At 38.9% G+C, this 27,536-nt stretch overlaps 1 protein-coding gene across 1 annotated transcript; it reads left to right on the top strand.

Moving 5' to 3' along the window:
* The first annotated feature begins 957 nt into the window (after window positions 1-957).
* On the top strand, window positions 958-12,432 carry LOC121506987 (RNA-binding protein 5-like). The gene is made up of 25 exons (XM_041783070.1): window positions 958-1,077; window positions 1,870-1,922; window positions 2,006-2,156; window positions 2,282-2,425; window positions 2,739-2,808; window positions 3,149-3,222; window positions 3,947-4,030; window positions 4,267-4,327; window positions 5,958-6,026; window positions 6,113-6,273; window positions 6,400-6,497; window positions 8,104-8,191; window positions 8,610-8,669; window positions 8,751-8,823; window positions 8,907-9,010; window positions 9,863-9,992; window positions 10,111-10,199; window positions 10,312-10,503; window positions 10,583-10,732; window positions 10,845-10,919; window positions 11,005-11,184; window positions 11,374-11,448; window positions 11,531-11,631; window positions 11,722-11,851; window positions 12,032-12,432. Exons 2-25 carry the CDS (start codon window positions 1,906-1,908, stop codon window positions 12,155-12,157), a joined length of 2,502 nt encoding a protein of 833 aa, XP_041639004.1. The 5' UTR covers window positions 958-1,077; window positions 1,870-1,905; the 3' UTR covers window positions 12,158-12,432.
* The last annotated feature ends 15,104 nt before the right edge of the window (window positions 12,433-27,536 follow it).

Genomic DNA, 27,536 nt, shown 5'->3' with positions numbered 1-27,536 from the left:
ACATCTGCCAGTCAAATTCCCCAAAAAGGTACAAATAAGTTCATACAAAATTCCGTTAAAAATAAAGGAACCCCCCCCCCCCCAAAAAAAAAAAAAAAAAAATTCTAATCAATTTCCCATAAATAAATAGAAAGTACCAAAAATTTCCATAAAAGTACATTAAATATTTCAGAGCAAATCTCCACCAAACCCTCAAATCAAACTCTCTAGTATTTGGGAAATTCTCAAGAATTTCAAAGTAAATTACCAAACATTTAAAGCAAATTCCATCCAAAATTTCTGATTAAATTTGGAAGGTAAATATAAGTTAAATTCCCAAAATTTCATTGAAACTGATGGAAATTTTCTAATGTGTCCCCAAAAATTCTATAAATATTCCACAAAACACATAAAATTGCAAGAATGAATTTCTCCTAGTTTTCAAAATAAATAAATGATAATATTCATAAATGATTCAATGCATTTCCAAAATTCCTTTTAGATACCTAAAAATTCAAAGCATATCCCACACAAAATCCAAATCAAACTAGCCAATATCAACACACACATCCTGAAATTCTTCTTTGGAAAACATCCTGAAAATTTACACCAAATTTTCCCAACAGATTTATGTAGGTTACATTCAGGGTAGCAAAGGATATATTCAGACAACTGAAAACTGTTTAGCAAGGCCGAAGTCTTTGTACTTTTTTTTTTTTTTTAAGTAATAATTGTAATCTTCATGTGCTTATGTCCATTATTCTCTTTTTATTTTGGTTGGAAGAATATTTGTCAACCACTGTAACGCCCCCATGCATCATCTCCCAGCTGTGGGTGGTGTTCTGTCATGTTTTGCTACCCATCAAAAAAACTACTTTGTGGTTCTGCGCATGCGCTCTACGCCATCAGCGTCACGCCCATTAGGGTAGTCGATAGACACCGGTAGTATAATCTGACACGGAAGCAAAATCTGACAGAACACCGGCGGTGTTTAAAAAGGAGAACTCTGTTCCGCTGAACGATCAAGGAGTGTATAAAAGACAACGACAACCAATTTTTCTTCTATTATCAAAGCGAACACGATTCGGAAACATAACGGTATGCCACATGGAAGAACGGGCTGTTTTATTTATTTTTAATGATATCGTTGGTTTTTAAGGGTACGCTGGCTGATCCGGTTAACGCTAACATCAATCGTGTACAGTCTGAGTAGCCTGTTAGCTGCAACGTAAATGTGAGCTTGAAAACAACTTGTAGTCAAACACAAGAATTTGGCGACTGGTAGGCTAGAAATCTTTTAACACGAGTAACTTTCATCTGGAACAAATCGTGCGTTCCTGTCAGTGGTTGTAAGTCATCTATTTCTTTCTCAGGCTGCGTTAGCCTATCTGTGACCTCACCTCTGTGGCGGTGTAATGGATTAAAAGGTGACCGTGTTAACCGATGTCTGAGGTTGTCGTTGTAAACAGATGATAAAAACGAAATTTGTCCAAATAGTTAGCTCTCCGTTTAGTGTTTTTTTATTGAAGACATGCTGTGTCTGTTTGGTATAATTTGACATTGGGATAAAAACTACCTGAATAGACTCCCTATTTGATAAAGGTCTGTATAGCCACAGACCGATCCGCTGTAGGTTACCAGTTAAAATGGTCGTACGTTAAGCAAAGACACTTTAAAGTATAAAAACTGCAACCCTTTTTTTCGACCAAATTGAAGTTTCACTTGGGGAAATGGATAAGTATAAACAATTAATGACAGACACGCTTGCCTTTAGAAAGCTATCTAACCATGATAAGCAAATCCAGGACTAAGGCCAAATCTCAATGTCCTTCAGAAATTATCCCAGACTGGGTAGAAAAAAGCACATTAACCTTCTGTTTTTTCCCCTAGAGTATTCCATCTAATCCACATCCTCTGCACAATAAGATGGGAGCTGATAGAAGGTAGGAAAAGAGTAATACAAAGTGGCATCTGTTTGTATACACATGTTTGTGTTCCTTAATCTAGTACTGGTTTGCCATTGCAGACTCAGTCGTGGTGAACGCAGTGGAAGATATGGTTCAGGTGGAAGGAAAGATGATCCAGAATGGTATGAAAGAAGAGGTAAAGATATGGAAAGGGATTATGATCAACAATGGAGTGATGAGAGACACAGAGAGCGCAGAGATAGCCCAGAGGTGAGTAAAAGAGGAGGTTTTTTTTTAAATACTTCTGATTCTTTAGCACTTGCAGCAGAAGAACACTGAAACATTTTGCTCCAAAGTAAACAATATCAGCATGATGATTCTGTTTACTTTGACAGAGGAGCAGAAAACGGCGAAATAGTGACAGATCTGATGATGAGTACGATGGGGATTATCTAGACCAAGACTACAAAATGGAGCAGGAGGAGGAGAGCAAGACCATTATGCTGAGGGGACTCTCTGTTCATGTCACAGAGGAAGATGTAAGCCAGCAAGATCACTTTAACCGATGTAGTGTTACCAAATAAGGAGAGCTGGTGGGGTGTTAGAGTGAGTAAGAGGAAGACTGACCTGAAAGAGATGTAAAATCATGCAGCAGAACTAAGACACAACAACTAACATACAACTGTAGGACTAGTCAATCTTAGTTCAATACTGCAGCTGATGGTAATGGTTTCTATTCAACCTGACAAGAAGGGAGAGTCACTTGAAGACTTATGGGTTAGCTTAATGTTTTAATCTTTGTAAAATAAGAAAGAAGACTGATCAATTTGACCTTCTGCCTCCATTTTTCAGATCTGTTCAGCTCTCGAGCAGCTGCAGGGGCCCCAGCCTGTGGACATCCGCTTGATGAAGAAAAGGACAGGTGAGTGTTGCTGATAAAGTGTCCCACATTCACCCTGCACACTCTTCTTTATAACTCCTAATACTATCCTTAATTCAAAAAAAGCCTTAAATTTCAATAATTAGTGGATCATCGCTTAGATTCTCCATCTGGTTTACTGTCAGGTAAGGAGGTGGAGTTTTTGTACAGGTATTGAATGCTATAGTAAACAAATTAAACAACCATCCCTTTGCCCTGTAAACAGCTTTTCCAAACCCAATCTTGACATGAACTGGACTATAAAAGTCCATTGTGAGATTAAATGTTGCAACAAAGCATTCTTACTAACACACCTCCGTCTATATTTGAATGCTGTCTCTAGGTATAAGCCGAGGTTTCGCCTTCGTGGAGTTTTATCACTTGCAAGATTCTACTCGATGGATGGAGACCAATCAGGTTGCTTCAACAATCACCAAGTTTAGATTTATTCTTGGAGATTAGAGCCCCAATTTATGCGCTTACATGAGTATGACCAGTGAGGGTTGTGAAGTAAATTGCAATTCAAAGCTAAATAGTGTTAGGTTTGAGGGCTGTATCATAACCTTGGTCATACAAAACAGTGATATCAGAAGTATATATTTTTGATATCACACACTTGATAGATTATTGTAACAAATATTAAGGTACACAGCAAGCTTGTGGTCTTTGAAATGAAATTAAATCCTGCTTTTGCTTTGTTGAAAATGTAATCCAATATACTTTGCAGTAAACATACAGGGCCTTTGACTTTATAAGTATTTGTCCTTCCTTTATGGAGTTTTCTTCTTATTATATGGTTTCATAGCACATTCTGCTCCAGCTCAGTCTCTCGAAAACTCTGAACTCCACTAGAAGACTTGTGAGACATGGATGAGCTGGCAGCACTCCGATCCCAAACACTTAGAGACATTTTATGTTGAGAATTCGTCCCCTCACACACAGAACCTCTCTTGGAACTTCTCTTTCCACCTCTGTTTCTTTTCTGAGAGATCCTACTTATGCAGTGAGAGTAAGCCTAGCCACTCTTTCCTGTTCCAGCTGCTCTCACTCATGAGGTGGGGTAGCGGTAGGGCCCACCTGCCCCTTTTTGGTTGTAATGTCTCAAGAATTGGAATAATTGGTGGCTTCTTGATTTTAACAGAACAAGCTGGTGATCCATGGGAAAAGCATCACAGTGCACTACAGCAACAGGAGACAGAAGTTTGAAAACTGGCTTTGCAATGCAGTAAGTCAAATTTCCAACTAGAATAAACTGCTCTTTGTCTTGAGAGGTTCAAATTGCATGGTTCTGAGTCTAGAAATTTAATAAAGCTTGTTTTAATTTCTGTTACTGATTGTTTGACCCAGGTATGTGTGCATGTTGTTTTTAATTAATTCTTATAGGAATATCTACCTCTAATATTAATTTTCAATTTAAAATAAAAAAGGAACAGCAAACTGAAGATATTTTGTTTATTGCAGTGTGGGCTGTACAATTTCCGGAAGAGGCTGAAGTGTTTCAGGTGTGGAGCAGCCAAAGTTGGTAAGAAACTGCAAGAAAACGTTCCTCTTCTTCTCTTGGCTTTGTTTTTCCTTCTTTGTGAGAGGTTTGCGTTGAAAAATGGAAGGCATGATAAGAAAGGGAACAATTCCTGAAAAAACAATTAAAAGTCTGCACAAATATGGACAATTTAAAGGGGACATATTATGCAAACATCACCTTTTCAGGCTTTTCTAACAAAAATATGTGCCCCTGGCCTTTCCACAATCCCCTCAAGTACCAGAAAAATCCATTCCCTCCCTCCCTTTTTTCTCCACTTTTCAGAAAATGTGTGCTGAAACCGTTCTCAGATTTTCCCCTCATGATGTCATGTGGGAAGTTCACCCCGCCCCCAAGTTTGGTTGGCCCTCGTCTCTTGGGAGAAAGTTCCACCCTCCTCTCCTAATCCTCCTCCTAGCAGCCAGTTGGGAGGAGGGCTGAATTTCAATCTCCTCCCTAAACCTGAGCCCTGAGCCCTCATTGACTTAACTGACTGCACCTGGAAAGTGATTTAGTGAGTGAGGCTGCAAGGGCTCAACATGGTAGAAACAGGAATGGGACAGCCCATTGTGTTTTTTGTTGACAGTCGGCATCTTGCAGAGCTTAAAACAAACGTGCTTCATTTTTTATACCTATTTTCTCAGTGGATGAAGGCTGTTTTATTTAATATACTTACAGGAAAAACCTTTTTTTTTTGCCCCCCCCCCAATTTCTGTTCAGTCCATGTTTTTTGTTTACAGTTTCACTCTAGTACTCTAGTGTAGCGTTTACCAGCAGGCATCCCCCGAGAATCCCTGTCATACATCACAATGCAATGAACTATGGGTAATTCCCTCACGCTAAGTCTGCAGAGATGCCCACTCATGGAAAGGGTGCATGAAGGGCTCAAAAAGTCAGCAAGAGATCCCTCGCGCACTTTATGATTTGACAGTGGGACAGCCCTAAGCCCTTACGGGCTTGGCGGGAGCGCGCCTCAAAGTCAGTGAGTGAGTGAGTGTGGACATTGGGATTAGGCCAAGGATTAGGAGGGCCACATCCATTTCCTGAGAGGGGTGGAGTCAAACAGCTCAGTAAGATTTAAAGACACAGACACAGAAACAGCTCATTCTGAGCAGGGCTGAAACAGAGATTTTAGACATGAAAAATCCAATACTGGAGTGGGGTTTTCAGCAACAAACTTCACAGGCATGTTTTGGTGACCTCTGAGACCAATATAATCTTGTCTTAAAAGGGTAAAATATGTCCCCTTTAAATGGATTTGACAAAAATATGTATTGCAATTCTGTTTTTTCAAACCAGCAGAGGGCACTATGTGCTTTTGGCTTTTCTTCATGGACATGAGCAGCACCTGTACAAACTCAAATGAAAAATAAGCTCTTCCATTTATGAAGAAAAATAAAGAAAAAGGATATCTTGTATTTTTAGTACTTTAAATTTTATATAAAAGACATATATATTCAGGAATTGACTTCAGTTTCATTTTTTTTTTACAAAAACTCAGAAAATTCAAAATCTTAAAACTGTGATAAATCATTTCTTGAGCCCAGTATTGCATGTACAGAGTTGAGTGTATGATAAAATCTCTAACTAAGTTTATCCATATATTGCTCTTTCTGTTTTTTTCTGCGTAAAGACGGGGAGTCTTTGGGACAAAGTCGATTCAATGCTGAGGTTAAACAGCCTGGAGATTACAGTGGTGACAGTGAGTCTTTTTTTTTACCACATGTTAAATAATACATTTCTCCAGCAGACGTACTTAACACTCAATACTAATTCATTTATCTACAGCGATCATTTTGAGGAACATAGCTCCTCTCTCCACTGTGGATGGGATTTTAAGCATATTGGCCCCCTATGCAAACTTGTCAGCAGGCAACATCCGCCTCATCAAAGACAAGCAGACAGGACAGAATCGGGGCTTTGCCTTTGTTCAGCTCTCATCCCCTTTGGTAAGTTAACTCTGTAGTCAATATATACCATAGTCATTATTTCAATGGCATTTCTTTTTTTTTTTTTTTTGGGGGGGGGGGGTATGTATGCACATTGACAATCTTGTACCTTCACTTCTTAAACAGGAGGCTTCTCAGCTGCTCACAATTCTCCAGAGCCTTCAGCCACCTTTAAAACTGGATGGAAAAACAATTGGTGTAGATTATGCCAAGAGCTCTCGGAAGTGAGTCATCACACCACACACTGTTTGATTCAGCTCCCTATAATTAGCACATATAAGCTCTTTTTGTATTTCTAATGCGTGAATAGCACCATGTGGGAAGTAAGTGTACTGTAGATATTTTTATTATATCACCAGAGTTGAATAAAATTGATTCAGTCATTCTTAAGTGTACCCTTATAAACCCATTTTGCTGAAGGTTGCTTATTTTAAACTGCACACAGTTTTAGTGTTTAACTACAAACATATGGAGCTATATTTGTTGCAAAAGTATTTGCAAATACGTACAAAGATCCACAAATGCGTGCACTAATCTGCAAATATGTAGACCCATTTGTAATTGTGGACTTAGTTAATTTTGGTTCAGAAAACTCACTTTTTTTGCCTCAGGTTGTCAAAATCCTTACAAGCCATCAGTTACAAATGATTGTCTCTCAATTGGCTGTCATACACATGTGACTTTTGCAACATTTGTACTGCGTACAATCCGCAAATGTGTACTCAGATCTGTAAGTGTAAGGACTGGGTCTGTTTCCCTCAGTGCAGGCTCACAGGCAAAGCTGCCTCCTCATCGCATAGGCATCACAAAGAAGGCAGCAGTTACGACTTAGTAACGGCTCTATATAACATCAAAGTGAAAGGAAAAATAGTATTATATTATACTGTAATTATTCATATTTTCATTGAAATAGTGAAGAAAATAATGACTTCACTTTCTCCAAAATCATATCACAGCGGTGGTTGCATTGTCATCTCTACCAGACAGGGGTTCATTGTGTTCTATTTTTCAAACAGAAATCACAATTATGACGCTGTATGAGCTAGGTGATCAATAGAGTGGTCTGTAACATTAATGTTTATATTAATAACAGGTGAAGGGAAAGATTGCCGTTCTTGAGCAGACACAGTGAATGGCACTGAACAATGTTGATACAGTTAGTAAATTACATCATGACGCAGACATTAATGAGTCCATGGGATGGCTGAATGTCAGTGACTTGATCTGGGGATCATGCGGTACAGGGTTCGAGTCCAGCAGCATCTGGAATATTTCTTTCTCCATTTATTTATTTGCTGGTAACTCCTCAGGAAGAGGAGGAATTTAATCACTCTGGCCAGGAAATATGTAGGACTTGAAAATTTGCTTCAATGTGTGATCAAAAAGGACCAATCTAACGAAATATTAATTTCCGTCAATGACAGTTCACACTAAATCATTTTTTATATTTGACTATTTGCTCTGAAATCATGCCGATGGTTCCGTCAGCTGCCCTTAAAATAGAAACTCGCTCTTCAGTCCCGTGAGTAAAAGAATCCCCACATAAAAACATCATCGATTGCTAAAGTTCTGCTGTGGGCTACCAGAGAAAACTCTAAAATTAGAGACCTCAGAGTCATCTGGCTCTGCCAAATGTGCTGATCCTGCACCTGGAGCACAAAACGGTGCCAGCGTGATTTCCCTTTGTCCCCAGTGTACAGCAGGAAGGGAACCACTGTTTGATAAAGAATATACTCTGCCAGAGAGCCTTCATTGACTCTGCTAAACTATATTCTAAGTTGAGCTTTGAGGTTTAAAAATAAAGGTGAACTAATCAGTCTTTCTCTTCAGAGACTCTGCACAGCCTGATGGGATCAGATCAAATGCTCTCTCTGTGGCCAGTACAGCCATTGCTGCTGCTCAGTGGTCATCCAATCAAGTATGAGTCATTTACTTGTACTTCATTGTTTTAATTTAACACAAGTTGCATTATTTTCATGAACTGTGGTTGTAAGAGAAGGCAGAGAGCATTTCTCTGTAATAATTCTTCATTGTACTTCCTGTTCTTTATTCTTGCTGTCTTCCACGTCAAGCTTGTCAGGAGGGGAGAATTGACTTGTCAGTGTCGGTTTGATGACTGTCAGCTGTTTTATATTGGGACCAGATCTAGCCGAAGTGGGCTGTTGGTTCTCAGGGGTGTTATTCGTCTTAGGAATTCTAAAATGACAAGCAGCCATGTCTTCATTTTTGAAAAATGCTGCTAGGTTACCTGTTAAGCACAGCTTTGAATGTCAGTTAGGGTGATTTTTTATTTCTTCCTCTTTGTATCAACTTTATTTTCTTTTATGTTCTTGTAGTTACAGCAAAATTCAGGAAGCACCTCTGACTGCGTTCCCCTCACAGAGGGCTACATACAGGCAAGTTCATTCAAAATCCTCTTTGATGAAATAAACTTCTCAAGAAAGAAAAGTGACTGATGTAAACCACTATTGGTGTAGGGGCAAAACTATCAAGTATGGCAGCAACAGCCTGAAGGATTGGCTCCTGTCATTGGAGATGGATTACTTGGAGGTAATATAAGATGTCAGAGACATTGATTTATTTTTATTCCTTTAGCTAAGATGACTCATTTTCTCTCTACCACTTGTCTTTAGCTGCTCCAGGAATAAAGGCACTGATCACCGCAGGGACAGGGGTGGTCATCTCTCAGACAGCACAAGTCTATAAGCCAGTCATTATCAGTCAGCCTGCCATACAGGTATGCAGTGTAGGAACTACTGACTGTATATGGTAAAAATGAACAGCGTTTCTCACGCACTGTAGTGTTAGTTTGGATGTTACACAGCTTTCATACAAGGCGCGCATTGACTGTGTCTTCCCTCTGTCACAGGCCTGTCTTTCCTCTTAAGTTTTACCACAGTAATGCTAGGAATACACCATGCCATTTTCATCTGATTCAAGCACAAATTTTGAGTTGCAGAATTTACTTGAAAATCACACTGAATTTCAGTTGGATCATGCATCATTTGTCCTGCAGTGTACAGAGGGATACAATGACTAGCTATGGCCAGACCAGCTGCTCTTAACTGGTCGGATAGAATTCTGGCATGCTTTATATTTTGATTGTACGACTACTCCTACAGTGAGAGCAGAGCAGTCAGCAGAATCCTCAACTATGATACATTTTTTCCTTAGTACACTGTCTGACAACATTCTACATCACCATGAAAACAGCAGGAATTACTTTATAATAAGGAATACTTTGAAGAGCACAAACTGGAAATGCAGTCACACTGTCTTTGTCTTCCCTGTGACATATTCCACTGATGAAACAAAAAGCTCCAGCAACACTTGCCAACACTAACCATCACAGCAGATTCTGAGTTTAAGAAATCAATTATTTGATGAGTTGTCCTATCTGTTAACATAGAGGAGGGAGCTTTAAATATTTCGGCTTCACTTTGAGGCAGCTGGTGCGTGTCCATCTTAATATAGAGTCTATGAAATGAGCATAGCTTCTACCACCTAGAACAAGCTTAAATTTGACACTGTGGTGTTGTGCAATGGATGCAAAAGCTAATCATGACCTTTGCCCCCTCTTGTCTATCAGTCACATCCAGCAGTGAGGCTTGTCGACACAGCACAGCAGACCGCTCCTGTTTGCACTACATCTTTGGTAACATCAGCAGCTGCTACTGCTGAAGCTACACTCAGTGGTGCCCCGACTGCAAACACAGCAGGTGAGATTACTGAGCTGAAGAAATGCCCTTCTGTACGAGAGTGATTTCATTAACCTTAAATTACACTATTTATAATAGTATGTTTTGCATTATATGCATTTGTTGGTATCTGTTGCAGCTCCTGACACCTCTGCATATCAGTATGATGAGTCTTCTGGTTATTATTATGACCCACAGACCAGCCTGTACTATGATCCTAATAGTCAAGTATGTACCCTGTGGTCTTGTTGTGTTTGTAGTATACACTGTCAGACATGGAGAATTTCTTACATTACTAATTTTCCTTTTGTTCATCTTTTATTTCCCCTTTATACATCAGTACTTCTACAACTCAGAGACTCAGCAGTATTTGTACTGGGACAGTGGAAAGCAGCAGTACATCTCCACCCCTCAGTCAGATTTAAGCACAGAACAAGCTAGCACAGCAGCTAGTACCTCAGCCACAGTCACCACAAACAGTAAGGAGGCTAAAGATAAAAAAGAAAAGCCCAAAAACAAATCTGCACAACAGGTGAATGCTAGTTCAAAGTTTATCTTTTCATATCTTGTCATTTTTAAGACTAGTGTACTAACTGTTGATACTGTTTCAGATCGCTAAAGACATGGAGCGCTGGGCAAAAAGCTTTAACAAGCAAAAAGAAAGCGTGAAAGGCACCAACCAAGGGCTTGGACCTTCTAAAGAAGACGAGAGGAAGGAGTCTGCAGCTGCTGATGCAGGGTTCTTTCTCTTTGAGAAAAAGGTATTCAAGAGTCACTTGTATTTCTCTGTGTTTGTGTCAGAATGTTTAGATTGAGAGCTGGCTTACTGATGATGGAAGAGCTTATATGTATTATTTCTCGATTCTGTTTTAGCAAGCAGGATGCTTTGAGATGCCATCTCTTATTATTGAAAAATTCAAGGTGGCAGAGCAGGAGAGTCTCACTAAGGTTAGTTTCTGAACGTTTTTTTTCTCACTGCAAAATAACTCTTAAAAATCCTTTCACCATTCAGCTTCTTGCCTTCATGTTGCAGAGTGTTGTTGCTGCTTCGTACAATGGAGACAGTGACACAGAAGAGGGCGTCTCAGACAGAGCAGCAGATGAGGAGGAAAAAATAACAGACTGGAAAAAGATGGTGTGTTTGCTGTGTCGACGGCAGTTCCCCACCAGAGAGGCTCTGCTGCGTCACCAGCAGCTCTCTGACCTCCACAAGGTGAGGGCGGTGAAACAGCGGGAGTTTAATCTGCAAGTAGCCATGAATATGCCTGGTGCTGGGCCATCTGTTCAATACATAAAGCCTCAATACAAAAGTGAAAGGGCATAATCACTTACACAGCCTTGAGTACTCACTTGAGTTGGGATATTTATTTGCTCAGCTCACTTTTTTTTTCTTACATTTTAGCAAAACCTGGAGATTCAAAGAAGATCCAGCCTCACAGAAGCTGAGCTTGAGGAGTTGGAGAGGAAAGAAACTGAGGTATTTGGTTTAAGAAAGCCTCTCTATCAGTTCTTTATGCAACTAGGTCACATTCGGTAATGCTTTTATGGTCATTTTACAGCTGAAATACAGAGACAGAGCTGCGGAGAGAAGGGAAAAGTATGGCATCCCTGAACCTCCTGCACCTAAGAAGAAGTTTTATAAACCACCAACACCAGTAGTGTAAGTTTGATTTTTTTAATTTCACAGGATATCAAACCTAGTCTGTTTAAGTGAGCTCCTCTAACATCTCCTATCGTCTACATTCAACAGAAACTATGAGCAGCCCACCAAAGACGGCCTTACCAGTGATAATATCGGTAACAAAATGTTGCAAGCGATGGGCTGGCAGGAGGGTAAAGGTCTGGGGCGCCACCAGCAGGGCATCACCACCCCCATCGCGGTGAGAAGGACAAAAAAACTCTTTTTACACTTTCCTCAAACTAGAAGTCTCCAAGCTTATAACAGATGGAATATGCATGTCAATGTGTTCTTCTTCACTCACAAAGCAATTAGCACTTCTACCTGCGGGCTACCTGTCTCCAATCTGTTTCCTCTAATAAGTGCCTCCCTCTCTTAACAGGCTTTATTAAGGACCAAGGGAACAGGACTGGGTATTAAAGGGAGCTCATACGAACTGTCAGCATCTGACACCTACAAGGATGCTGTTCGTAAGGCCATGTTTGCACGCTTCACTGAAATAGAGTAAACAAGAGAGGAGTAATCATGCTGAAATGGAGCATGATTTGGGGCCAAATGATCTGTGAAAAATATTCCACTTTGTACAAACTTGAACGAAAATGTTTATATTTAATTTAATGTATGTCACTGTGGTTTTGTTCTCTAGGGCTAGCTATTTTGCCATCATTTTTTCAGTTAAGTATGTACATAATGTGCTATGTTTGTATATAAAATATGTGGACCAGCTGAGGTTTCTGTGAAAACTGAATCAATGTGAAAATTAAACCTGAACTTTTATTTTTACATGTCTCCTAATGTCTTCACAACTAGAATCGTATTATAAGATGATAAATGATCTTATAACATACAGCACACTGCCGCTGTAGGATAATGTAAGATTAAGAGAAATGCTGCCAGTCATATCTCTCATCATTTGGTGGCAGTCACAATTATGTGGCCTTAAACCATAAAGAAGTTTGATTGATGTTTATGAACTTGAAGCTTAGTATATACACTTTGGTCCATAATTATCTGGACATTAGCACATTTTTTATAATTTGGATTCTGTTCATCACCACAGTTGATTTGGAATAAAACAGTTAAGATGTGATTGAATGAAACAGTTAAGATGGTATTGAAATGTAAAAACAAAAAGGTTACAATTTGCTGTAAAGCAGTGTTAATTTCATCGACTAAAGGTATGACTAAAAATGTTCGTCGACAGCCTTTTTGTCCACGATGGAAACGAGACTAATAAGACTAGCCAAAGATCTGTGATGACTAAAACTGACTAAAAGGAAGTTTACTTTTCATCAAGATGACTAAAGCTAGACTAGAATGTAACTTAGTTTTCATCGGACATTACAAATCAGTGATATTTCTCCACTGTGGGTAAATCTGTCAAAAAAACAATGGATCTGTACCTGCCTCTCAGCTGTAGAAAGCAGGGACCCCAGGTTTTACAGGGTGCATAGAACACACTACCATGGTTTGGTACCAGATTTAGATGAGAAAAATCGCTTGGACTAAAAGTAAAGACTAAAACTAGACTAAAATGTTTTGGAGTTTTTGACATCTAAAACTAAAAAACCTAGAAATGACTAATATGTGGCTGAAACTAAAAGACGTAATCAAAAGACTAAGACTAAAATTAAAAGAACCAGCCGAAATTAACAATGTTGTTAAGGAGGTGGTGTTGGGTCCTGTCGCTGGAAGGGCTGAGAACCACTGATTTAAGGGGTTTCACAAAAATATGGCATATGGAACTAGAACCACTTTATGGTGTACCTCCTTTATCAGAGGTCCAAAGTATTTGGAACTTACTAACAAGCAGTGGCCAGGTTTGGTCAGATTTTTTTTTCCCAAATACATTGTGGTGGTAAATAAAATTAAAATAAGTTTTCACTGTCCGAATAATTATGGGCCTAACTGTAATAGTCATGGTGCACTTGAGAGCAAGTTACTATTATTCCTTATATGGTTATTCTTGAGAGTTTTGTGCATCCCAACTGAGTTGGATGGAAATCAAAGTCAAAAGTCAGTTTTCATGGTGATGTTCACTGTAAGTGATTCAGCAACCGAGCATTCTGTAAGGCTGTCAAAATTTCATTAATTGTTGTAATTGTTTTTGTCTTTAATTATCCAGAACATCCACAATCACTAAAGTCAACCCTATGTTCAAACTAAACTGGTTAACTTTACACTGTATTTTTGAAAAATGTTAAAGGAAAATTTAGAGAATTATCAAGGTACAGACTTTCATGATTTTATAGTTGTTTGTATTCTTTTCAGCTGAATATTACATCTTGATCATTCGTCCCTGTTCTACCCACAGTCCTGATCCAGCTTTCACAAGAGTCCAAGCGAATCAGGTGGGATGTAAAATGGATTTAAATCTTAATCATCAACATTCATAAAGAGAAATCTCCCCTGGTCATGCTGTATTTCCATCTCATCTAGCTTTAGACATGTTCATCATTTCTGCTGGAGCCTCTTTGGCTGCCTTCATTTTCTCATCCCTGAGGCTTCATGGCTGGAACGTTCACCAGCTCTCAGCGCTGAAGTATTTTTGAAGATGCCCTAAAAAAGAGTCAGTGATGTTTATTTGGATCATCACATCACTTTCTGCTGGAATAACTTTGAGCCAAAATATGGAGTGCAAAGCCTCCAAGATATAGGGCAATGCACATATATCCTGCAACCTTAATCATTCATATGGTTACATCTTATTGTTATGTAGGAACAAGAAGAGTCAAAGATGTCATGGAAACAGACTGGTTCAGAGATCTAGCTTTTACTGCACAGCTGGGTCTTTGACAGAAGAAAAGACATAGTATAGAGACAAGAACATCATTTTGTACTCTTGACAATTGGTCATTGGAAACCACCACCCACATGTGTCAATACTTACAAGGCCATCTCACTATTTCTGGCTTGCTGCCAACTTAGGCAAACACAATTTTAGCTGTTACATGATTCCATGCATACCATGGAAAACTCACTCTAACACTTATAGAAGGGACATCTCAGATATATGTGATGCCCTTTACTTTCACTTTGTATCAGCATTCAAATGAGAAATATCAGCGTGCAGCTTCAGTGAATGGAAAAAAGTCATCAAAGAGTCCATGTGTGTGTGATCAGATTTATAAATATGTGTGTGATGTAGATATGAGCTGCATATTTGAATGTTTTAGGAGGGAAATTTTTACTTTTATCTTCATCACTAGGGGGCAGTGTCAATTTCAGAGTGATTTCCTCTATCTGTCATTATGAAAGCTGATCAATTTATAAACACTTTCAAAAAAAGCATTTAATCATCCAACATGTAAAGAAAAGATAAGATGTTTCAAATTCTAATCTTTTTTATGATAAATATAAATTGAGAGTCTTTTTTATATAATTGTATTTTTCTCCATTCTGCTGTGATTGTAGTTTTAATATCCGTGCTGCTGCTTGCATCAGCACCACCTGTCCCACACTGGCATGATGATGTCCTCAGTGACGCGGGGAGGGGAGAGCAGGGGATTAACATCACTGCTGGTGGGTGTGATTGTCGCAACAGTACAGCTCGAGGTTAACTGAGAACATTTCCATTTGTTTTAAATAAAGACAAGGAAGAGAAATCCCCCTCGTATGTTACAATTAGGGTTTTGTGCCTCTACCAGGTGGCGTGTGAAGGACGCATGCCAGCTCTCCTCCTGAGTGACAACCAAACCGTGCTTGTTAAGTAAGCATGTAGTAACAGAATGACAGCTTTGATCTGCCTGTTGATGAACACGGCAGCACGAAATGAACTGTGCTCACTGTCTCACAGGGACACTTGTGAATGCCTTCTCAGTTTTCACATGGCACCAGCTCAGCTCAGCTCACCAGAATCTGTGTCAGTTGACTAAGCCGTTTTGCATAACACAGTCAGCGGCCACATTTTGCACCCACTGAATAAAACAGGGAGAGGATGAGGTTGGCATATGTACACCATGTCCCAAATGTATAAAGGATGTGACATGAATAATATTTCTGCAAAATGCATTCTCATTTTGTCCTGGAAACAGAATTCTTTTACTTCGTACACATGTCAGAATGCATTTTTTATATTATTTCACCTCTCGGGAGCATATTATTTTGTAAAACTGCTTTACCATTTGTTCAATCATGACTATTGCGCCAACAAGTAAAAGTGTTTAGCGCATTTCATTAGACAGCAGGATAGCATATCCAATTTTCTTCAATAAAGCTCAAACTTGTCAAACTGTCATTTTAAAACATCAGCAAAGAACACTACAATGCCTGAAGTTAACATTGGGATACTTTTCTGTGCTGCAGGAAAGGAAACATAGGGATATAATAAATATATATTAGTGCATGTCTTCTGAGACTCTTAAAGAATTTCATCTCTTAAAGTACCAAGCAGCAGCTTAAATCATACTTTAGTTGAAGGAAAAGAAAACTTATAATAGTTGGCTCACAAGTATCGATAAAGAAACCTACAGCACAATTAACCAACATGGATCGTACAGTAACTAATTATATTTATTCAAAATACTTTAATTGAGTAGTTTTTGTGTACTTGTACTTTTTAAGTACATTTACTGTACTTTTACTTGAGTACAATACTCTTTTACTTTTCCACCACTATTGACTACACAGTAGCACATTACAAGAGAATGATTCCACATCACGTCCCAAAACAGCTGCTGTACAGTAAAAACTAGAGTGTATCCTGGGTTAAACATTGTAGAGTTTATTTTAATGCTCAAAATAGAATTTTAACTGAATTCTGAGTGAAATGGTCTTCAGTGTTAGAGTTATTTGACTGTGCTGATCTAAGTTTCAGTTAAACTCTGTAAGAGTCAATTCATCTGCAATTTCTAATCTGGGATGATGTGTGGAGTGTTTCGGTGTATTTTGATGTTTTTAGATGTGTTTATATGTTTTGACTTGTGTTTGGATGTTACCTGTTGTAAGGTGGGTGGGGGGGTTCTTCATGTTTCTGATGGATTGTTGTTGTTTTTTATTTTAGGTGCATTTGCACCCTGAGTGAAGTTATCTACCGAGTAAGAGTTTGATTTTAGGTTTTCATAAAGGACACATACATCGTGTTCCACATTATTGTGCAAATGACATTTTTCACTTATTTACCTAAATATTAATGGAAATGACAGTCAGAATATTTTTCAAGTCATCAGCCCTCAGAGCATAATTCAAATGTTTTTGAACAAACTTCATAATGATAGCCAATTTTTTTTTTTTAATAAAAACCTCAAAATGCGCTGTTCCACATTATCATGTACAACAGAGTTTTAAAGGATTTTGTGGGTTGTAAAGAACTGAAAATGGTTATTTGTTGAATTTGCAGCAATAGGAGGTCATATTTACTGAAATCAAAAGCTATTTCAATCAAAAACTTCTAAACAGGCCAAGTTACATGTTAACATAGGAGCCCTTCTTTGATATCATCTTGACTAGTCTTGCATCCATTGAACTTGTGAGTTCTTGGAGAGTTTCTGCTGGAATTTCTTTGTAAGATATCAGAATAGCCTTCCAGAGCTGCTGTTTTGATGTGAACTGCCTCCCACCCTCATAGATCTTGAGCTTGAGGATGCTCCAAAGGTTCTCAGTAGGGTTGAGGTCAGGGGAGGATGGGACCACACCATGAGTTTCTCTCTTTTTATGCCCATAGCAGCCAATGACACAGAGCTATTCTTTGCATCATGAGATGGTGCATTGTCATGCATGAAGATAATTTTGCTACAGAAGGCACTACTTTTCTTTTTGTACCATGGAAGAAAGTGGTCAGTCAGAAACCATCCACTACTCCACCATCTGGACCATCCTGGGTTGCATTGCACTCATCAGTAAACAAGACAGTCTGAAAATGAGGCCCCATGTATTTCTGGGCCCACTTCAACCATTTCTGTTTGTGAGCACTGGATCGGGTGACCAAATAGTAGGTTTATACACAACTGCAAGCCTCTGGAGGATCCTACACCTTGAGGTTGGTGGGACTCCAGAAGCACCAGCAGCTTCAAATACCTGTTTGCTGCTTTGTAATGGCATTTTAGCAGCTGCTCTCTTAATCTGATGAATTTTTCCATCAGAAACCTTCCTCATTATGCCTTTATCTGCACAAACGCGTCTGTGCTCTGAATCAGCCACAAATTTCTTCAGTATGATGATCACAATTAATTTTTTATGAAATATCTAATGTTTTCATTCCTTTTCCAAGGCATAACACTATTTGACACTTTTCAGCAGCAGAGAAATCCTTTTTCTTTCCCATATTGCTTGAAACCTGTGGCCTGCTTGATAATGTGGAACAGTGCATTTTGAGGTTTTTATTTAAAAAAAAAAAATAATGGCTATCATTATGAAGTTTGTTCAAAAACATTTGAATTATGCTCTAACGGCTGATGACTTGAAAAATATTCTGACTGTCATTTGCATTAATATTTAGGAACACTGTAATTTGCATAACAATGTGGAACACAGTGTATTGTTCTTCTTCAGTATGTATTGTCTTGCAATGAGGTTGACTTCCCTCTTTTTTCTTGATGGAGGAGATCCACCTCAGTCTGCTGGCTTCCAAAGCTGGGGACCTCCAGAAGGCATTGGGATGGTTTGCTGCTGAGTGTGAAGTGGTCGCAGTGAGAGTCAGCAACTCCAAATCTGAGGCCATGGTTCTCTGCCAGAAAACGATGGATTGCTCCCTCCGGGTGGGGTGTGTCCTTGCCCCAAGTGAAGGAGTATAAGTATCTTGGGGTCTTGTTCGTGAGTGAGGGTAAAGGGAACGTGAGATTGACAGACAGGTTGGCGCAGCATCGGCAGTAGCCTACTGCGGGCGTTGTGTCCGAGGTGTTCCAGGCATGTCTGGCTGGGAGGAGACCTCGGGGAAGACCCAGAACTTGCTGGAGGGATTACATATCCTGTCTGGACTGGAAATGCCTTGGGATCCCCAAGCAGGAGTTTGAAAAGTGTCACTGAGGAAAGGGACGTCTGGGTGGACCTGCTTAGCCTGTTACCACCAGGACCCAGCTCCAGATAAGCAGATAAAGATGGATTAATGGAGACCCGCCTTGATATAGATGGGTTTAAAGTGCTTAATTTAACCCTGAGTTTAATTAACAGTATCAAGTTTGCTGTGCATTTGTCTTTATTTTAAAGGTGTGAATTTACTTGAGCAACCAGGTTGGAGGTCCAGTCTCTTGTTGGTATTTCTAATAAGGAGAGATCATATTTTACTGTACAACTCCTCAGTAGCTACTCAGCCCTTAGAACTTAAAGTAAACTTTAAAGTAACCACTTTTTACTTTTACTTGTGTAGATTTATAGACTGGTACTTTTACTTTTACTTAAGTAAATTTTAACCAGAGTAACTGTACTTTTACCTGAGTGCAGCATGTACTTTTTTCCACCTCTCAGAGTTGTTGTCCTACAACCCACTAGAATGATTTGAGATGGTAACTGTGGTAACAAATTTCAGCCCTAAAAATAAGGTTTTCATGTATATTAAATGTAAAATATTTTTAAACTTGGTCAATAGTATTTATTATGATACACTAGAATGTAAAACATGTTCTAAAAAATAGATCAAACTAGTGCATAGTGTGAAAAGTGTAAGAGTATAGGAAGATTATAATAGCAATCAATATAATATGATAGTGCTTGCATTTTGCAGGATATGTTTCCCATGTTTTATAAGTCTTTTATACAGTTGATTCCTTGCTATTATTGACTGCAGCGATGCAGGGCTGAATCTGTTGTCTCTGTAAACTGTGTACATGTACGCAAACAGCTGCTATAAAATATGTCTGTGTTGTCTGATTAAACATTAGAGCTTTATTCGCCTCCAGGTGGATTGTGTTGATTGTGCTGATCCGGAGCACATACTGTACAATATTGTGTTTGTCTACATGTGAAATGTTTGTGTTCCTTTCCTCAGGGATCTACCAGGAAATACATCTGAGACTATACTCAGATCAAATACATGACACACAGGAGGACCCACACTGCTCATACACTTGTGTCATGCAGCCAAGTCATTTCAGTCTCTGGACAGCTGTCCAAACAGAAAAAACTCAGTTCAATAACTGAGGAAATTATGATCCTCATATTCATTTAGAAAGAGTTTGGATGTATTATTGAATCTGGACAGTCATGAAAGGAGGTATTTCTGCTTTGTTATTGACTCAATAATCTGAAATGTTTTAGATATTTCTCCCATAGGGCCCTCAAGAAAACATTTGAATAACATCTGTTTAGAGAGTTTATGTTTCAGACACTTTTAATTATGTACAGTTTGTTGTTAAGGTTATGAAGGGGAAGTCTTGAGCAGTTTTTAGCTGGTTATGAAACACTTCAGATCAAAAAATCAAGATTTTTTTTATAACACATGGTACAGATGACTTTTATACTTGTCCATTGAGCTGTTTATGAGTTTTTAAAGTGAAATGAGACATTAAGGAAAAAAAGGTGGACTGACTTTACATAAACGTGACTACAGGGAGACCCTGACCTGTGCATTGTGTTGCAAAGTGTGTAGAAAAGAACAAAAAAGCATATGATTAATCATGATTAAAAATGCACTAATTTTGGATGTTAGTTATTCACAATGAATTTGATTAATCCTTGCAGCTAAACAAAAACTGAATTGATGATCATTTTTAGTAGATAGATTGCAATACGCTGCAAAAGATATTCATGTACTTTAATGGTAAGCAATGCAAGCCATTTGAATTAGAGAGCTTTCCCTCATCTTAGCTGCCTTCCCCCTGTAACCCCCTGACTCTCTCTTCCCTCTTTGGGCCTCCATGTTTGAGCTCCCCCTGGAACCTCCAGGCCGCTCCTTCAGGGAATTCCTCCTGCAGAGAGGAATAATGCTCAGGACTCCTTTCTGTCCTGCAGAGTGATGTGTATGCAGTCCAGTGCAGGCTCTTTGATGGCTAAAGAGGAGGGAGGGCAGGTGGCCAAAGTATGTGTGCGGAGACTTTTTGAACTCCTTCTGTACAAACTTTAAGAAGATTGAAGTCTGGAGAGAATAACAAACAACATTCCCTGAATATGACAGATGTCTCCTTTTGATAAGCTTCAGAAACACCCCCATTACTCCAGCTCAGTGCCCCATTATGTAACATTTACAGTTAGTTTTCAGATCATGTGTCTTACTGCCTTCAAATGAAATTACCCTCGGCATTATGTGTTTTCTGAATAGAGGTTACAGTTAATAAAACAGATATGATCTTTTGGGATCCATCTGTGTTAACCAAACAAATCCACTTGAGAAAGCTCAGTTTCTTCTTGTGGAGTATGACAGATAATCTCAGAGACAGTTCAAGCCATTTTAGTGAAGCAGGTGAGATGTGATCATACAGCAGTGCAATTTTTAATATTGCAACGTACTTAATATCATTAATTAGCAGACTCTCCCTCAGGCCTGCCCAGAGAAATGGCTGGGCCCTTGAAAAACCCAGTGAATGGGCCCTCCCCAGTTGTGATTTATTGATGATGTTAATGCATGTGTGTTAGATCAGCACTATTGGTGCTAGCATCCTGCTGTTACTTGCTGGAGCTGTGTCAAGCTATTATTGAGTTCTGATGTTTATTTGTGCCACTTTTTAACTGCTTTTCACCACTGTGTATGCCACTTTTTTCCACCTTTAGCGCAATTTATTTAACATTTTTTGCCACCTCTAAACCCCTTCTTAATACTCAATCCTGCAATTTTTTTGCAACTTTTTCCTACTTTCAAGTCAAATTTTCTTTTTTTTTTTGCCCATTTTTGTATGTTAAAGATATTTTTGCCACTTTTGAAGAATTCAGTCACCACCTTATTAACTACTTTTCACCATTTTCCACCCATTCTTGCATTTTTGTAATATTTACCCCTTTTTTGTACCTTATCACCTTTTAACCCCAATAACAATTTTATCTTGCCTTTTTTGCATCTATTTGCAAGTTTAAATTTTGCATAATATTCAAAAATGTTGCCCTTTTTTGCATTTTTTACCCCTTTTCAATACTTTAAACACATTTCTTTTGCCACTTTTTAACCACTTGTCACCATTTTTCATCCATTTTTGCATTTTTGTAACCTATTTAGCCTCTATTAACCTCATTTCACCACCACTTTTGCCAATTTCTGCCACTTATAACCCATTAACTTCAGTTTTTGCAATTATTTCATTATTTTTTCATTGAAGTTATCTCAGTTTCTTCTACTTTATTTTCTGAAGCCCTGTTCACCACTTTTCCACCCATTTTGGCTCCTCTTTGCCAATTTTGGTAACCAAGTTTTGCCACTTTTTCCTATTTTGCTTTTATGGAAACCAATTTTTGCCATTTTTTAACCCCTTTTCACCAATGTTTGCAACTTTACACCCATTTTTGCCATTTTTAACCCCTTTTCACCAATCTTTGCAACTTTAAACCCTTTTTTTAACCATTTTAACCCCTTTTCACTTATGTTTGCAACTTTAAACCAATTTTTGCCACTTTTTAACTCCTTTTCACCCTTTTACCCATTTAACATTCTTTGCTGTATTTTTGCAATCCATTTTTCCATGCACTTTCAATTCATTTTTGCCAGGTTTTGCAATTAATGAATATTTTTTTCCTCAAAGTTGTTTCTTTTTCTGGCACCCTGATGTTCACATGGCCCAGCAGGGAAGTCTTTCCAATGATTTATATCAGTGTGCTCAACCATATAATTAACATTACCAAAAAAGGAAGTTATGTTTTCAGACAAGGGGTTCACATTTTAAAAAGGCTATATTGTACTAAAACTTCTGTTCTTGCTCTCATGTAGTGCACAGTGAGTGTATGGCATGCAGTGAGAGAGGGAGAATGGAGTAGAGCAGAGGGAGAAAAGCCAAGAAGCTGACAGTCTGGTAGTTGGTCTACAATTTGGCCCCTACAGCATGGTGCCTTAGGCCAGCACCCATATCACTTAGAGCTGGCCCTGTTCAAATTCTGTTTGGTACTGTATCCATCCAAGTACTTTGATTTAAAAATGTAAACATCAGTCATGATGTTGGCTACGCACTACATGACACAAATACAGACTTTGACCAGATTTGCCACCTCTGGCAATCAGGTGGGGGCTTTCCCACTATCAAGGTTCATTGCAAACAATTATTTGTCCAAAATAATCCTCAAGTTTGGGTGTCAAAAAGATTCTTTTGCTGTTCCCTACCATGTCTGGTTCTCTCCAGTCTTGAAACGTAACTAGTTGCGATTTTAGGTCAGACTTCCTAAGACAGAACGCCCACAACAACCACTGACAGAGAGCAGACCAGGAAGTTTCATCGACCTGATGTTACTTTTACAACTCACTAACATATCATTTGCATACATACTTGCTTCTGAGAACATCTACAGGTTATTTGGGATTGCTGCATGTGTGAATACAAACTGCCTAATCTTCTCTCTGACTTTCCTGGGATTTTTCCTGCCCGCCTCCTTGTAACTTTTTCAGATGATGTTAACAAGTGAAAAAGAGAACACAGGAGGATAAAAATATTCACCAATCTTACTAAATGAGCGTTGACATAGATTGATATGATTAAATTTTCCTGATTCTTTTTATTTACATCTTAATCCATGTAAACAGACAGTACAGCCTGAGAAAGCATGTAATTTTCTTTAACACCTCCAGAGTGAGTCATGCACGGAGCCTTCAGGCCAGCATGCCAAGTGTTGTCAGTGTTAGCTGATGTTAACGCAGCATGATCATGAGTCACCACCATACTCGATTCATAAAGCTTTAACAAACCATCAGCATACTGCCTATGGTTTTACATAAAGGTCCAATGCTCTGAAACAAGGCTCTCAGGTAATTGCAATGCCACGTCATTTCCACGACACAGCTATTTCTTGATCATGAGTGGGTCATGCTCCTTTAGATAATCACGCAGTGATGGGCAGCTCTTCCCCCAGTGATGAATAGGAGATTGACCTTAATTAAGTTTGATTGCAGCATCTTCCAGCAGGGCTCAGCAAAATCAACTGAATGGGTTTAGTGGTCTGTGACAAGATCTTTTCTTCCTGGTTCTCCTCATTATGAACATGGCAGGGGCTGTTGGGGCTGCAGAGGATGGACAGAAGGCCACAAATCAAGCACCACTTTAGTTCTTGAAAAAGACCCAGGTTCAACAAAAGAAGGTTTTAGAGTTATCTCATTGAGAGGAATCAAGGGTAGGCTAGACGGATTTTATTAGAGTGCGGGATAATAACAGTGCTGAAGGAAAATGGGAGAGTATTTGTGGGGTATAAAAGGCTGTTTTCATTTTTCTTAACCTGTCCTTGTAAAGTCTAAATCCACTTATGTATTAACCAGGTTTTTCAGAGTTATAACTCTTATGTAATTCTGCAGGTTTACTTGACCCCCCAGAGATCACATGCCCCTATTGTTCCCAGAAATCCATTCAAAGCTGTTCTGAAGGCTCTACAGCTTTGTAGATGTAATACTTTAGGTTCAAAGAGTGCATGTATTGAAGATGACATAACGGTAAGAAAGTTTCCATAAGTTAACGTGACCACGTTTTTCCAACTTAATGCAAACCAATATTAAAAGTTTTTTATTGACAAATTTTAAAAAAGGAAAAAGAATAACATCCAAAAGTGGCAGTAAGTTTCAAATTAAGTTACTTTTGTGCTTTTACTGTGAAGTGAAGAAAGAGCTGGTGCGGTCAATCGGAACCACTGAGAAAGATGGCAGCACACTAGGAGAGCTCCTGACCACTGTACCAAAGAAAAACATTGAACAATACCCGTGAAACAGTACAAACTTGCTGTTTTAACTACCCATGGGGTAGTTCTCTCAAATATAAATGAAAAGTTTAGAGCATTGCTGTCCAAACTACTAAATTATATCAGTTCCTTTAGTCTTTCATTTTTCACATTTTAGTAGGGAGAGGTACATATGAAACCGATCTTATCCACCGATCGTATTTAAGTATCGGCCGATCACCAATTCCCCAAAATTAAGAAAATCTGCGCCGATTCTGATTTTGGCCGATCAATCGGTGCACCCCTAAACTTTACACTACAAACTGTTCACCTAATATAGAAGGAACAGAGGCATTCTTTTCTAAGTTGCAATTACCCTCAACCTCTAATGAGCAAAAACGAATATTACATACCCTTATTACAGAAGAAGAGATACGGGCTGCTATTTTATCTGTGAAAGCAGGAAAATCGCCTGGCTTAGACGGCTTTCCAGTGGAGTATTGTAAGAAATATATACAGTGCTTAACAAATTTATTAGACCACCTGTCTCAGAGACCATCCAGCATCATGAAGTGCTTTAATGCAGACTCTTTCATTTTCAGTGAGCTCTCCACGTTTTACCATTTTGAACAGGAATGAGGAATTTCAAACTGAATTCAACTTTTTATACCCAAATTTGAGCCGGCTCACTGGGCTTCGCTGAGAAGTCAGAAATGAATCAAGCATAACATTCAACCACTAAAACTATTTTTTCTATTCAGGAATGCAAGTAAATAACTATAATTTGACATATCAATCAAGAAATAATAATGTGCTTTAATATTTTTTCAGTTTTTTTGTAAATCAGTAAATTTGAAAATTCATGGATAACAATAATAATTATATTTTAGCATTAAAAATATCATTTGGGTTAAAGAGCTTCTACATATTGGTGTATTAACCGTTGCAGAAACATAAAAATGACTTTGGTAATTACCAATTTTTACCAATGCTGTAAATTTAGGGCAGCTGTGGCATAAACCTTATTTTGGGTGGTGGTCTAATAAATTTGTTAAGCACTGTAGATATTTTGACTCTTGTGTTGCATAAGGTATTCTTAGAGGCATTTGAAACAGGTTCTGTACCTGATAGTTTTAATGAGGCTTTAATCTCTCTTATCCCTAAGAAAGACAGAGATACCTCAGATCCATCAGACTTCAGACCTGTAAGTCTGCTCGGGGTAGATTGTAAAATACTAACAAAAACCCTGGCATCATGGTTAGAGAAGGCACTACCAGACATTATAAATGGTGATCAAGTAGGCTTCATTAAAATAATACGAGAAGACGTGCACATCACATACATATAAATCACAACAATTCAATACCGGTGGCAGCCTTCTCTCTGGATGCTGAGAAGACTTTCGACCAGGTGGAGTGGGAGTTCTTAATGCTATCCCTATCAAAATTTAGATTTGGATCAGGCTTCTGTAAGTAGGTGAAAAATCTGTATTCTAATCCAAGGGCGTCTGTTCTCACAAATGGGCTGGTGTCAATTTTTTTCCCCTTTCTAGGGGAACTTGGCAGGGTTGTGCACTTTCCCCCTTGTTGTTCAGCATATTTTTGGAACCACTGGCTTTAGCAATTAGAGCAAATGTAAGTAATAAAGGTGTGCATGCAGGTGTAGAGGGCATAAATTCTTTATGTATGCCAACGACATTTTAGTTATTTCAGACCCCACCAGCTCTTTACCAGTGTTACCTGAGTGCATTGATCTAAACTTAAAACAAAAAGTAAGGCAATTTGTGTATGGTACATTATTTCTTTGTTGTAACAATGCTTCTTGGTAATAAATCTTATACCACTGGAAAGCCTGTTTATTTCCCTTTTAAATGATGCCACATTTGTAAGGATCGTGTATTTGTGTGATGAGCAGCAGAGCTGAGTATGTGGATTGCACCCATGAAAAGTGTGCCAAATCTTCTCTGCCATTGCTAAACAGCTTATTTTGCTGTTGCTACTGGCTCTTGTTTTAAGCTTCTGGTACTGGTGCTGACAATCAGCACCTGATTGTCAGCACCTGTTAGCAGGATTATTGGGAGTGAGCCCTAGTACCATCTCCAAACTGAAGGCCAAGTTCAATATAACAGGGGTGTCAGAGGCAGGCCGAAGTGGTGCCATATTTAAATGACTATAGTCTTGTAAATTAAAAACATTAACATTTCCTCATATATTTTTGTGTTTATGTGTACAGATAGCAATAGAAAAACCTGACTACTATGCCCACCTATCTTATGGAATTCAGTTTCTGAAACTGGTGATAAATGGGTTATAATGGCCCAGTCTTTCTGGTCTTGTGAACCCCTGCATGTGTGTGTCATTTTTGGAATAAAATAAATCAAACCCTGCCATACTTCATTAGTCATTTGGCACCTCTGCTCAGTGGTCATAACTTGTGTTTCAGACCTTTGCTTCACCCAGTTTCTATGGTTACAACTTGCTTTGCAATGTTCTTGGCAGTCAGAAAGTCCTACACAGAGCTACTCATACATCACACTTAAGCTGACAGGCAGGTGAGGCATGGTGAGACTGGCTCACATGGATAAAAGAAGAGGAAAATACTCAGTGTGGTCATGGAGCTGAGGGAAAATGCTTTGCCTCTAGGACCAGATATCCTTGGCTTTCACCCTCTCCTCCTCATTAGCTGTCAGCACTTAAATTAGCAAAACATGTTATTTGTGCCTAAGAAGAGGGTAAGGACAGTGCCTAGAAACAGTCCACGTGTCTTCCTCAGGCTGAGATTCTGTCTTTGAACTATACATCTGCTGAGCCCCTCTGCTGACCCCTGGGATGACCCAGCCTCTCTCCCAGCATCTCTGTCCCTTTCCTCTATGGGTTGCCGATCCCCACTGGCTCAACCTCAGAGCAGATGCTGAGCTTATATGTCCCAGAGGTTAAATGTCCTCTGCTTTCCACAAGGTCAGGTTTACTGCGACAGCTTCAAAGTGAAATGTGGTTTGAGAGGACAACAGTGGAATTTGTGGTATAATAAGTGGAATGTCTCATGCACAGGGGGAATACAAAACATGATACCCCCTTAATGAGAAGAGATGAATGGTCGGAGGATGAAAGGACCTGGTCTCATTTGATTGCAGGTGTACGTCCTCTACAGTGAACATGATCGAGGGGAGAAAGGCGAGAAAC

The sequence above is a fragment of the Cheilinus undulatus genome, linkage group 3 (genome assembly GCF_018320785.1).
Source record: "Cheilinus undulatus linkage group 3, ASM1832078v1, whole genome shotgun sequence".
NCBI classification, from domain to species: domain Eukaryota; kingdom Metazoa; phylum Chordata; class Actinopteri; order Labriformes; family Labridae; genus Cheilinus; species Cheilinus undulatus.
This window is presented reverse-complemented; position numbering and strand designations above follow the sequence as displayed.